This window comes from Amblyomma mixtum, chromosome 1, assembly GCF_055824585.1.
Source record: "Amblyomma mixtum isolate Tamu chromosome 1, ASM5582458v1, whole genome shotgun sequence".
Taxonomy (NCBI): domain Eukaryota; kingdom Metazoa; phylum Arthropoda; class Arachnida; order Ixodida; family Ixodidae; genus Amblyomma; species Amblyomma mixtum.
The window spans coordinates 98,141,478-98,154,478 of record NC_143012.1 but is presented as its reverse complement, the minus strand read 5'-3'; the positions used below and the strand labels follow the sequence as shown (position 1 = coordinate 98,154,478).

Sequence of the window (13,001 nt, the reverse complement as noted above, 5' to 3'; positions counted from 1 at the left end):
ATGATTGCACCTTCGATCTTTTCTGGTGGTTCCATTTCTGGGTCACAGCATCTCTGAATGTACACGGGGGATTCTCCTTGAATTAAAAGAAAAAATAGCGCCAAGCCGTGCATACCACAAGAAAGGAACGACGATGAGACACAAGCGCTTGTGTCTCGTCCTCGTTACTTTCTTGTGGTATGCATGGTTTGGCGCTATTTTTTCCCTCTAATTCAAGTATGCACCGACTAGCCCAAAAAGAGGTGTTAATGGGATTCTCCATAGTACTTGCTCATTGTTCATTGGCCTTTTTATTGCTGAACAGTTTGTTTGTTTGCATGCATTTTTGTTTATTGGGATGTGTGCATTTTTGGCTTAAAGGGGAGTGAGGGTCTTAAAACTAATTTATATATTTATGGCTAGAATTTCATGAAATTTTGCACACAAATGCGTTTTTCTCTTCTGATTCCAAATATGTAGTCATAACTGAGCTAGTGGTCTTAAATCTTACGAAGTCTAGAATGTAATTAGGTAATTGCTGAGGCAACTTTAATTAACTTTCTCATTGCATTTTGTTGCTTTTAATTACATGAATTGACAGCCACAGAGTTGCCATACCTGGTGACATTCGTTTTTCTCTAAAGGCATGTCATCCTGATATACTATGTCGAGAGTAAAAGGTCGCAGTATTTGACACTGCAACTCGTCAAGCTAATTTTAAATTGCTATTTATACATGGCCTAAAGAAAAAAAAGTAAGAATTTCATCAGGTATGGGAATTCTCTGGCTATCAATTCATGCAATTAAAAGCAACAAAATGCAATGAGAAAGTTTATTAAAGCTGCTAAGAAATTACCTAATTACACTCTAGAATTCTAAATAACTTTTGGTCTAAGACCACCAGCTCAATTACGATTACATATTTGGAATCAGAAGAGAAAAACGCACATGTATGCAAAATTTCATGAGATTCTAGCCACAAATAAAAAAGTTAGTTTTAAGACCCTCGTCACCCCTTAAGTGGGAGTGTTAATGTTGTGTAGCTGGAAGACCAGCCATGAGAACCGTTCTTTAGCACGGATTGAGAGAGCTTCAATTATGGGATCGTAGTATAGATAACTGAAGTCTTATTCACTGGAAAATGAATTGAACATGAGGCTCCCTTGCATGCCTGAGCTGAGAATATGGAATTTTTTATCATTGTCATTTCATTAAGAGACATGTGACCTGACGGGGCTGATTGCTTTTAAATCAAACTATGCTGCCTTCAGGAAGTCTATGCGAAAGGATTTCAGGTTACTTGCATGCCTTTCAAATGACATTGACAAGAAATGGGCGTTTTGCTCAGTACTGAAGTTCCGAGAATATTTACATCCACGCCCAGTGACTAGTCCGCAGAGCTCTTTTCTAACTACCGAAAAAAAAATTTTTGTTTACTACATGTACCGCACCCGGTATATAGTCCGAGGAGGCCAGATAAGCAGGCCACACATAAAAAAAAAGAAAGAAATATGTGCTTGCGCTGATTAGTATGGCCCAGTTGATATCTTCAGAGTTGATATCTTTGCCATTACTCTTTGTCATTGAGCGCAGTACTCTATTGTACTGTAAAGTATGGCTCGGTCCACACCTGTAGTTAGCCCGCACAGCGCGAAATTTCATCTTTTAAACAAGTATAGCCGGTGGACTGTGCACTGGATATTAAGGTAGCAAAACTGACAGAACGTGTTCTGACATTGCAACATCCATACAGCTCGTTTGTAATTTTCACTGGGTTCTTGTTCAGGAGTGCTTATTTCTTTCTAGCCGGTTTTGCATGAAGCTCCCAGTTGCCTTTATGTAAAGCCCGTTTACCTGTGTCCGTGGGGTGTCTTTCATCGCAATTAATACATGAGCAATGATGACAGCTGAGGCACATTGCAGACCACACTAAAAGATGTACGCGCCGCAAATACTGCTCTCGTCATTGCGCATACACTACGCGTATGCAGCCATTTTCCAGCAGTATTCGGGAGTCTGTGTAGGGTCATCAAAAGGCACTCTGATTTGGCACAAGAAAAATGGCTGACGGCTTCTTCATGGTGTCTCCCACCGCGGTGGCTCACTGGTTACGGCGCTCGGCTGCTGACCCGAAAGACGCGGGTTCGATCCCGGCTGTGGCGGCAGAATTTCGATGGAGGTGAAATTCTAGAGGCCCGTGTGCTGTGTGCGATGTCAGTGCACGTTAAAGATCCCCAGGTGGTCGAAATTTCCAGAGCCCTCCACTACGGCGTCCCTCACAGCATGAGTTGCTTTCGGACGTTAAATTCCATAAACCATCTTGGTATCTACCGCAGACATGGGTGACATCTTGATTACATATTAACATGCTGGCAACATCTCTGTACTATGTGATGAACTTATCTTTTTATCTTTAAGGTGAAAACCTTTAATGGCTCATACTCGCAGCCGTGACTCTGTCCTTCCGTCCATCAGTTACATCTGAAGTGAAAGTCACAATTAGTCATTACTAGTTCTCAAGTCATGATTAACTAGTCATTAACCTGAAAAAAATCCTAAAATCTTGTGCACGGCAAGAATCTAACCACCATCCTTCCATTTCATAGTCAAGTGTGCTAACCGCTATGCTAGGTAGGCCGACTTCCAGCCAACGCATATATACAGTTCTCCTTCTCTAGCGTAAGGATGCTGGAGAGCGTTGCGGGAAAGGCTTTCGCCTCATCACAGTTTAGACCACCAAAATGCCCCCTCGAAATTTGTTTTTTCACAATTCCTGCAATCACGACATGCATTTTTTTTTTCCAAGCGCACATCACTGGCCCATTTGCTGTCTAGCCAAGCACGCACGCCTGTGTTGCTTGAAGTGTTATCTGTTCATTGCAGCTAGCATTCTGACTTTGTTCCTTCACCCTCATTTTTGTTCCCGCCATGGCACTACCCCCTATAAGCCCATTGACAAACGGGACTGTCTACCCAGAATGGGTGGTCGACAGCCATCGGTGCTTTAAAAAAATCATCGATAAAGAGCAGTGACTCGAATGCAGACGCAGCGTTGCAGGAAGCTGAAGTCAGTGTCATTTCTCGCAGGAGTCGTTCACCCGACGCTGGAGTCACACGCAGATCCACGAGTTTGGCTACCTGCACAGCACGCTCATCAATCTGGTGCTGGCCTGCGACCTCTCCTGCCTCCACAGCTGCGGTAAGGCGCTGTTGTTCCTCCTCGGCTGTAGTGGCAGCTCGGGCTGGCAGAGACACTTCTTTGTGGGAGGATTTTCACTTCCTCGGAGGCTATAAATTCAGCCTATCGCTTTGTTAGTGTAGATGTTGGAAGGCACTGGAAGGAGATGTTAAGTCGCGCTACGGCGGTAGGTCAGCTTTGGGCGGTCCTCCTAGCCGTTCGCTTTCTTTTGCTCTTTTTATGTGTGAAGAGATGACTCTGTTATAGGAATTGTGTTCTTGTTTATGTGCTTCTTTGACAGTACAATTGGAAATTGGACATGTAGCAGGCTAATGCCTAAAAAGCTTCTACATGTCACACACTGCCCACTAAAACTAACACGCCATGCCAAGCACATTTCCGTAAAGCAGATTATAAAGCTTGTAAATCTGGGCTCGGCTTACTTGGAATGTCATTTTTAAAGCAAAAGCCTTTAACGGCTCATACTCTCTGCCATGATTCTGTCCGTCCATTACAGCTGAAGTGAGTCATTACTAGTCACAAGTCATGACTAACTAGTCATTAACCAGTCATGACTAGTTATCGTGACTAACCAGTCATCATCTAATTAGTCATTAACCTGTAATCGACTAATTAGCCATGACTAGTTAGTCATTAACCAATCATGGCTAGTTAGTCATGGGTTATGACTAATTAGTCATGACTAACTAGCTATGATTGGTTAATATTAGTCGTGACTAACCAGTCCAAGTCACAGTAGCAGCCGAAGTTGCCTGGCAAGGCTTTCGCCTAGCGCACTTTCGATCGTTAAAGTGCCCCCTGAATCTTTCGAAACATTCTCTTTTACGCACAGCGTGCCTTCTCTTGTGTTCCCCACAGCTGTGGTGTATTGCTAAGTGTAACTGGTTGCCAGCTGCGGCCCCTGTATTTCTTTTAGTGGTTGCAAAGACTCTTTATGGCATCTTGCAGGGCCCTGTGCACTAACTTTTCTTTTTTTTTTCAAGTCAGTGAAGCAGTTTCTAATCACTTCTCATCCCTCCTTTGTGCTTTACACCTTCCAGAGCCCCTAGATGCATATCCAGAGCCGTCGGACCTTCTCCCCATGCCAGAGGCTGTGAGGAAAGCACTGTCTGGGCCAGGTGCATCACGCTACCTGCGAGAGGTATGGGTAACCTGGGCAGCATCTCTGAATTCTAATACAGGCCATTTCAGTATAAACTGCTACGTGCAGCTACAGTAAACCCTTAAAGGGTCAGTCTACTGAATTTTATCGGCCATATTTTCTTTGCGGCAACCGATAGCTCATTACTCAAATTACCGTTTAGCCAGGTGTGGTGCCAAGAAATGCGGTAGAACATTTTAAAATAGAGTTTATTGATGTGGGGACACATCTGTATGAGGTGGTAGTCTCATCTGGCAACCATCTGGATTTCCGCCGCGCGGCGACAAACATGGCGGCGCCCATCAGTGCGTTCACTGGCCATAAATCGGGCGCGGGTCTTTCGCTTCGGCTCATCTCGCCTATAAGAAAACGTTTAATTGATAAATTTGCGTTATTTTAATAATTAGAGTGACGATTCTGCCGCTTCTAGGCTTAAGTGGAGAGTCTGTTTACAGCAGTGGTTCCCGTCCTGACGACCAGATGGCGCCACTATAGGCTGTTTATTTTTGCGTCTCTGCTAGCATACGCTGAACTAAAAGTGGGAATGTGCCCTCGTTGAGCGTACGTAAAACTATAAATATTCATGTGATTTACAGAAAAAGCGAGCGGTAGGCCTTCTACAGTTTACTAGAACAAAACGTACGTTTCTGTGACATTGGTGCATACTAACGGTACGTAGTATATTCACTTATGCTTCTACAAAAAAAAAGACTACCACCTTCTTGAACAAAATGAGCGTTTGGGGTCGCCGCCATGCATTTTTACGTGACTTTCAACGCCGAAATAAAATATAAATTCCTGCCTAAACCGGGAGCAGATCCCTCGCTATTGATGTTATAGGGTGCCAGCTACCAGAATATGCTATTATTTATACACTCATCTCGGTGAGTAGACTGACCCTTTAATAACTCGAACTCGCGTATCTCAAAATGTCAGTTGAATTGAAAGTTTTAGTGTGGAAGTGCTAAGTCTTCTGTCTCGGAAAGAAACCATTGTCGGTTTGTCTGAAGCCAGCGAGACCTGCAGAAAGGAACAAATGTGGCCACGACTGGATTTCGAACCCGCGGTGCTGTGAACAGATCAACTTCGCTGGCCACTGCACGAGAGCACTATGCCATCGCCACAGCCGATCACCTCTCGTGTTTAACCGCCTCTCTCTCGCACTTTGCATTGCATGTCGTCGTCTTCATTAACCTCCATTCATACGCAATGGATCTAGAACACACCGCTGTCACAGTGCCCTCTTAAGGTGTGTTAAGCGGTCTTAAAATTTTATAGTGCTCTACCACTAAGGTCCCCAGTCACCGATTTCGCTGATCTCTGCCTGAAGACTGACCTTGAAATCTTATCCTCGAACTGAAAGCGAAATGAAACATGGCATGCTAGCTCACATACACACGTGCACCTGGCTTGTTTAGGTAATGCGAAATCCCGGAATTTTCGTAGAATTTCTGCGGTCTTTTATTTTGTAATATACCGTATTTACTCGCATAATAGGCGCACTTTTTTTCCAGAAAATCCGGCTCAAAGTTCGGGGTGCGCCTATTACGCGGGGTAAAATTTCCGGAAATTTTTCGACTCGCAAAATTGAACACACCGCGTAAACGCACTCGTGTACGGGCCGCACCCCGTTTTCGCGAAGAAAATGTTTAAAAAAAAAAGGTCCATGTAAGGGCCGCACCGAAACTTTCGGAATGCACGCGCCGAGGCCTCCGCGATCGGCTCCGGCTGCGCGCAACGGGCGCTTGATCGCGGAGGCCACACACGCGCACAGGAGCTTCCAGACGCCGCCCAAGGCCACGGAGATAGAAGGCTTTTAGGAGGCGCAACTACATGGCCCCGCGGCCGGCGCGGGCGACCAGAAAACGTCACAGAGGAGGAGAGGAAGGGAGGTCGGTTTCCGTGGCGCGCGGTAGATGGCGCTCACGCGCGGTGCCCGCTCGGGCAGCGCGAGGCACCGCGCTGCGCGGTGCGTAGCGCGGTTTCGGGACGGCGGAGCGTGAAAAAAAAAGCAGTGCGGGAACATATTGGCAGGATGTTACAGGAAACCGCTCCGTTTGTGGTCTGGGGCCGCTGATGGGGTATCAAGAATGTTACCATTCCAGCCGGCTTGCACGGAGAACAGCGGCTAAGTAGTTGTAGACGTCGTGCTTCTAGCTGTGGCTAAACTAGCCAGCCCACGGAGGGGCTCACAATTTTTTTTAAACATTGCACCGCTCCCTTTTCATCCCCTGCGGTCAGAGGGACCCTGAAGCGGGCTTCCAAACGCTGTACTTTCCCTGTAAGGCGGGTTGAGTCCCACGATGGACGAGCCCAGCTGGTTCCTTATCTCCCCTGCCTCTTTAGCTGCAAGGGAATCACAACGCTGTCACCGCTAATTGGGCACTGCACGTATCGATACGGCTTCGTGTCACCGAGCGGCCTCTTTCATCTTGTTGTGGAGCGGTCCATTGTAGCTAGCCATGCCTGAGACGTCAGGCTCTTCTATTTGGCTATTCGGGTCAAAATGGGCTAACACAATATGCGTCGCTGCCCAGCTCAGACTGTCTTGAGAACGGCGAGGAAGACAGCCCTGCTTGTGCACAGTGACGGCTGGGAAACTCCCCCACTCCCTGCAGAGGAGCTCCGCCAAATCTTTTAGCAGCTTCGGACACAAAGTGGCGGAAGGCAAGAAACCAAGAAAAAATAAATAAATGAGGAATACTCTGTAACACGTAACACCCTCGAAACAGCGGGTGGGGTCGTGTGCTCTAGTCTCCAGAAGCTGTGTGACCGACGTGGTAGAGTGCTCGCGCTCGAGTCCTGGTCTATCTCCGTGGACCCGGCACGCCTTACTGCCTCGCTGTAGCATACGATGGGACGTAAGTGCTTTGTTCCGAACTGCAATAGCGGATACAAGTCCTGCAAAGAAAGCGTCATCTCCTTCAAGGCTCCCAGTGACTTGTTCCCAGTGATTTGTTCCGACTGAAGAGGACACGCGAATCAGCAAGCTATGATGTACGTGTTGCCTTAATTATGACCGATGCTTGCGCCGGGAGCATATGCACCTCTTCATCTTTTTACTTCTTCAGCAAGCTTTGCTGCATGCCTCTCTATCGTGGTCCCTAAGACCCTGAAGGTAAGCACACAAAGCTAATATCCTTCGCATGCTTCATGAGTATCCAACGAATTTCCTTCACGACGTGAGTAAAAAGGGCAGCCATCGCGCGCGGCACTGCCCACCAGTAAGTGGAAGAGCGCCGAGCCGCAGGCACATCAACAGTTAGAATTCGAATGTAAATTGCCTCCCGTAATATGAGGCCACGTTTTACCGCACGATAACTCAGGGCAGCATGACATTTGCGAAGAAAATGTTGGCCGCGCAAATATGCTCTCCCGCGGAAGCACGGAAATGCACGCGACGGCGCGAGCGCGCGTCGTCCTCGGGAACCTGCTGAGGGCGGCATCCGGCGGCGGTCGAAGGAAGCAGACAGCGCCTGTGACTCTCCGCGGCCGCGGGAGAGAGGCGAGTTTCGCCTCCTAAATGCTTCTATCTCCGTGCCCAAGGCCAAGCTCATCATCATCATCATCATCGTTTTCCTCCGCCGCGAGCTTTCGCTATCTATATCGCCATCAGCATCTCCAGCTCGTTTTTCTTTTTTGTTGTTGTTGTTGCTGTCAAGTGCCGGGATTTGCGGTAGCGCGATAGTTATCATGGTTTATGGCTTTGCCTCGGAGCGTTGCTGTTTTTTAACAGCTATATGGCTGGGAGTTTGCTCTCGAACGCGGCAGCAAGAACGCGGCAAGCGTGCGGCAGGTCGGAAAATACGACGTGGCCGAGAAGTGCGACAGTTGCGACTGCGGCGTCCCTAAATTTTCGTACGAGACTCCAGGCGCCGAGGTTTTCGCGGGCCTAAATCGGGAACGTTTCCGGCTGGAGATGAAACTTTCCAAACAGACGTTTAAAGTGAGCATCCCTGAAAACTGTGTGCGCCTGTTCTACGCGATGTCGTTGTACGTGCTCTGGGTCCGCAGCAGCTGCGACGGCAGCAGCACTAGTAGGGACTAGTAGTCAGTTCAGCAAAAACTTTGTTAAAATAAAGATTGGGAAGCGGGGGGTGGCGAGGCGTCGGCTTGCAATCGTGTAAATACAGTATTGATCACAGTGCCAAGTTCGGGGTGCGCCTATTATGCGCGGAAATAAAAAAATCTGATTTTTCGCGCCCTAACTAGGGGTGCGCCTATTATGCGAGTGCGCCTATTACGCGAGTAAATACGGTAAATTTCACGGGACCATTCGAACCTTAAGCTGGCACTAGCCTGGTTAAATCGAAGACCGGGTCGCTCTGCATGAGTGGCTGAGTTCGATTTGTTTACGCTGTGTTGCGTATTAGGCTTGTGAGCCTGTATTAAGCAGCGGGACACTTGATCAGACTCCTCAGTACATCGTGCACCATCACGCAGTGGTGGTGGTGAAAGTGGATGAACAACTTTCTAGGCTTGCCTTTTTTCATCTTGCTTTGATTTCGGATGATTCGGAAACCCAGGTAACTCTAACATTTTACACACTTCAACAGGCTTCGTATTTATCAGTTTCTCCTGTGTGTCACAGCACTAGTTCGCGCGCTGCTCGGGTTTGGCTGTTAGCACTGCGGATGTCTTCTCTATTTCCACATTGTATGAACAGGCAGACTGTGAAGCTGTAGAGGGGGCCAAGTTGTTACCCATGGAGTCTGACCTGCGGTACTATTTTTGTGAAGTGTTTTCTTGTATCTGCAGTGAATTAAATTGCCATTTATTAGTTTAAACGGAAACATTTTTTTTCTTTTTGAAATCTGCCACTTTGTGGTAGACTGGCATCTTGCTTTGCTGACATCATCTGGTCTCGGCTATGCTGCAGGTTGTGTCTGCCTGCCGGGAGACGACTGGCTTCATGGACATCCTCACACAGATGATCCTGCAGTGCAGCATCTGCAACGAGGCCTTTTCCAGTCTCATCATTCGACTGATCATGGTGAGCAGTGTGGCTGTGTGTTTCGTTATACTCACCCCAGGTGTCGCAAAGTCTGCGTGCCTGTTCCACGAACTGTGCACTTAAGTCTGTATCAAAGGAGCCGTATGGGAATCAGGGCACAGCCAACCTTCTGTAATTCAATACTCATTTATTTTAAATCTCGTTTAGTCCTTCTGAAATTTGTGATGCAAATTATGCTGTACTTCCTGAGTAAGCGGCATGCTTTTGCTTAGTAGTTGTCATGCTTTGGCGGTGACACACTCACACGACTCCAAAACGCACGGGCTCCCACGCCAACAACCATTATTGCACTCATCTCCCTTCTTCCCGCCGCGGCAGCTCAACCTGATGATGATGACTTGGCGATACACTAGCGCCCTCTCGTGACATCACCCGGAACTAGACCCTCCGCCGCCATGTTGTCCTAACATAGTTAATCAATCTAATTTTGTGACTTCTGAGGCTCTTGATGTGGGCGAGTACCATACCAGCTTTGTCGGTCATTATCAGAGGTCTGCAATGCCTGCCCGTTGATGACCTAAACTGCAATTTCAGAGCATTAGCTTTTTCTTACCCCGATTTTACAGTGTCTGCAAATGCTAGTTTGCATCGCTGCACACAGAGGGTGCCACAAAGCACCAAGAAGCACCACACTGGAACTAAGTGCTGAACATTCACAAATTGTTGTGTGTGTTTGTGTGTGCCCTCTTTTTTTTTTTCCCCTGCTAGGCCTGGAAATAGTACTGTGCCCACCCGATGCATAGGTTGTAACCATAAAATCCAATGCAAACAATGGCATGGCGCATGGTACCACCTCTTTTTTTTTCTCACCGTTCATGTCTAATGATTTTTGTAGCAGAATTCATCATAAACCATGACGGATTAATTTATATCTGAAAAAAAAAAACGTAAAAACTGATTATGTGTGAGAAATTCTTTCCTCTCACACCAAAGGTAATGCTAAAACATTCACATTAGAGATTCATAACCATCCTGCGAGTCTTTTTTTTTTTTCTGGTGTTTACTTTTGCCACTAGTGATTGCTCTATTTTCCTCAGTCCAGTTAATGTCCATTTAAGTTAAGCTAAGTTAAAGTCCAGTTAATGGCAACTGGCTGTAACGGGGAAACAGTCTGCTAGAGCACTATAACATTTAGTCCTGGTCTTTTCAGTCAACGCCATCTGAAGGTATACTGAATTAAGAAGACTGAGAAGTTAGCATGTTTGAAGGTGCAACGCGTTCCAGGATGAATGCTTGCCTGCATTGAAAAGCATGGGTAATGAGACCAGAACCATGTTTGCCTGACTTGCTTTGCTGAGAATTAAAGGAGGTGTGCCAGCATGCACATGCAGACATTGTGAAACTGGTATAAACAAGCGTCTCATGACTGACTATGGCAGTGACAGCAGTAAGCCCAGTCCCACTATAGTTGTCTAAATAAGCATGGCCAAAATAAAGCCAGCAGTATTGCAAAATAAATTAATAAAAATGGTGGCCATAGTTTTTTTTCTCTACTGTGGTAATGGTTCTAAGATGCTGTTTGTAACTGCTGTGCAGGAAAACAAGACAGCGCATACTGCAGATTTCAAAATGAGGGGTTCAGCACAGGGGGCTACTACTTCAGATGATCACTCAACCAATAAATGTCCGGGACTTGTGCGGACAGCCAGCTTTCACGCTCTCTTATTCCGTTTTCTCTTGCTTTTGAGTGGTTCAGAAAGCAGCCTGAAAAATTCTCTTCTCATATTGTATAAATTCTGGACAACGCAGTCAGCTATGAAAGAAGAATGATAGGTGTAACATTAAGAGATCGGAAGAGGGCGGAGCGGGTGAGGGAACAAACACGGGTTAATGACATCTTACTTGAAATCAAGAGGAAGAAATGGGCTTGGGCAGGGCATGTAATGCGAAGGCAAGACAACCGCTGGTCCTTAAGGGTAACGAAGTGGATTCCAGGAGAAGGCAAGCGTAGCAGGGGTCGGCAGAAAGTTAGGTGGGCGGATGAGATCAAGAAATTTGCGGGGATACGGTGGCCACAACTGGCAAAGGGCAGGGTTAATTGGAGAGACAGGGGAGAGGCCTTTGCCCTGCAGTGGGCGTAGTCAGGCTGATGATGATGATGACGATGATGTATTGCCTGAAGTGGAATGAGCACTTTGGCCCTAAGAGTAGCATACTTTCTGTATGTACGGTTGCATTGAAAGTCGCGCAAACTGCCAGTGTGTTCACGTTTTCAGTGGTAAGGAGAGTTTGTGTAATTCTTGACTCTGCTGTCATTTCGCATGCTTTTTATCTTGCACATTTCAGATACAGTATTCCATGGTTCCATCCAATGAGCTCAAGAACCTCTCGCAGCTGCTGCTTGAACTGCTGGTGAGCAGCTTTTCTGCTTTCGGCCAATTGTTAGAATGCTCTCAAGAAGAAAAAGAAAAAGGTTTCCCTAAACTTTGTTTTCGAGCAATCAGAGGAGGAATAAATGAAGAACATGATCGTCCTGCCGATCAGTACCATTTGATTGGCTCCAAGCAAGTTTTGCGGTAGAACCTAGTTCAGCGATACTCGAAGCCTTTTAAGGCAGAGGAAGCCTTTAATGCCTCATCGTTGTAAGCAGGAGTTGTCAACAAAAATGTCACGCTTTTCAGTTGGTCGAAACAGTCGTGACGTCACAGTGCGCGAATTTCAAACCTCGGCTAGTAACCATGCAATCATTTGAAGGGATGGTACAGTGATACGCCAAGTAAAATAAATAAATAAACAAAACTGAGTAGGAAATCGGTCAAGTTGGGGAATCGAACCAAGGTCTCCGGAGTGCGAGACAAGCATGCTAACCACTCCGCCATGCCATCTCGATCGTTTGGAATGAACGAAGGTGCGTCTAGTGAATGCAATGTCTTTGTTCACTGCCATCTTCCTCCCTTCCCTAACGGAATTTTTTTTAATAAAAAATAAAAACATTTTAAAAATTTAAAAGAAAAATTTAAAAAATAAATAAATCAGTGCGAACCAATGCACCAGGAAAGGCTTTCGCCTTGCAGCACTTTAGAGAGCCAAAGTGCCCCCTGAATTTTTTTCTCACCTCTGGGCGCTAGTGTCGAAACGCAAAGAATTATTCATGACAGCCAGACATCTCAATACCTCGAGACAGTGTGTTCTGCAGGAGAGATACGTGAGAACTTTTGGATGTCCTGCGCGGAAGTCGCTCATTCAGTGTGTTGGCAACCTGCAGAAACTGGACGACCCCCTGCAGTACAGCCGCATCAGGCTGGTCATCGACGGTTCCCAGGAGAACAAGGCAGAGTTTGATGGACTTCTGGGTGGGTGTGCTTGTTGAAATTGCTTCGACTTTCTTGGTTTCTGTGCATTTCTAGTGCCTTGCCATCATCCTATCTGTTTTTGCAGCAGAAATGGAGTAAGTAGCAGTAGTCCTTGCCTTGTGTCATTACATCTTTTACATGTTAAGGCGAAAACCTCTAAGCTCTCATACTTACGGCCATGACTGTCCGTCCGTCTGTTACATCTGAAGTGAGTGTCATAATTAGTCATTACTTGTCACAAGTCATGACTAACTAGTCCTCAACCAGTCTTCAACTAATTAGTCATGACTCGTTAGTCATTAACGAGTCATAACTAGTTAGTCATAATTAATTAGTCAGTAATCTGTCACAACTAGTTAGTAATTAATGGTTAGT

The 13,001-nt window shown here is 46.3% G+C and overlaps 1 protein-coding gene across 1 annotated transcript in view; it reads left to right on the top strand.

Moving 5' to 3' along the window:
- LOC149367286 (ubiquitin carboxyl-terminal hydrolase 24-like) overlaps nt 1–13,001 on the top strand; it is a 183,727-nt gene that overhangs the window by 155,509 nt on the left and 15,217 nt on the right. The window contains exons 49-53 of the mRNA XM_089554944.1: nt 3,067–3,178; nt 4,219–4,319; nt 9,199–9,312; nt 11,620–11,685; nt 12,539–12,626. Coding sequence (XP_089411070.1) covers nt 3,067–3,178; nt 4,219–4,319; nt 9,199–9,312; nt 11,620–11,685; nt 12,539–12,626 — 481 coding nt within the window. The remainder of the gene's footprint in view (nt 1–3,066; nt 3,179–4,218; nt 4,320–9,198; nt 9,313–11,619; nt 11,686–12,538; nt 12,627–13,001) is intronic.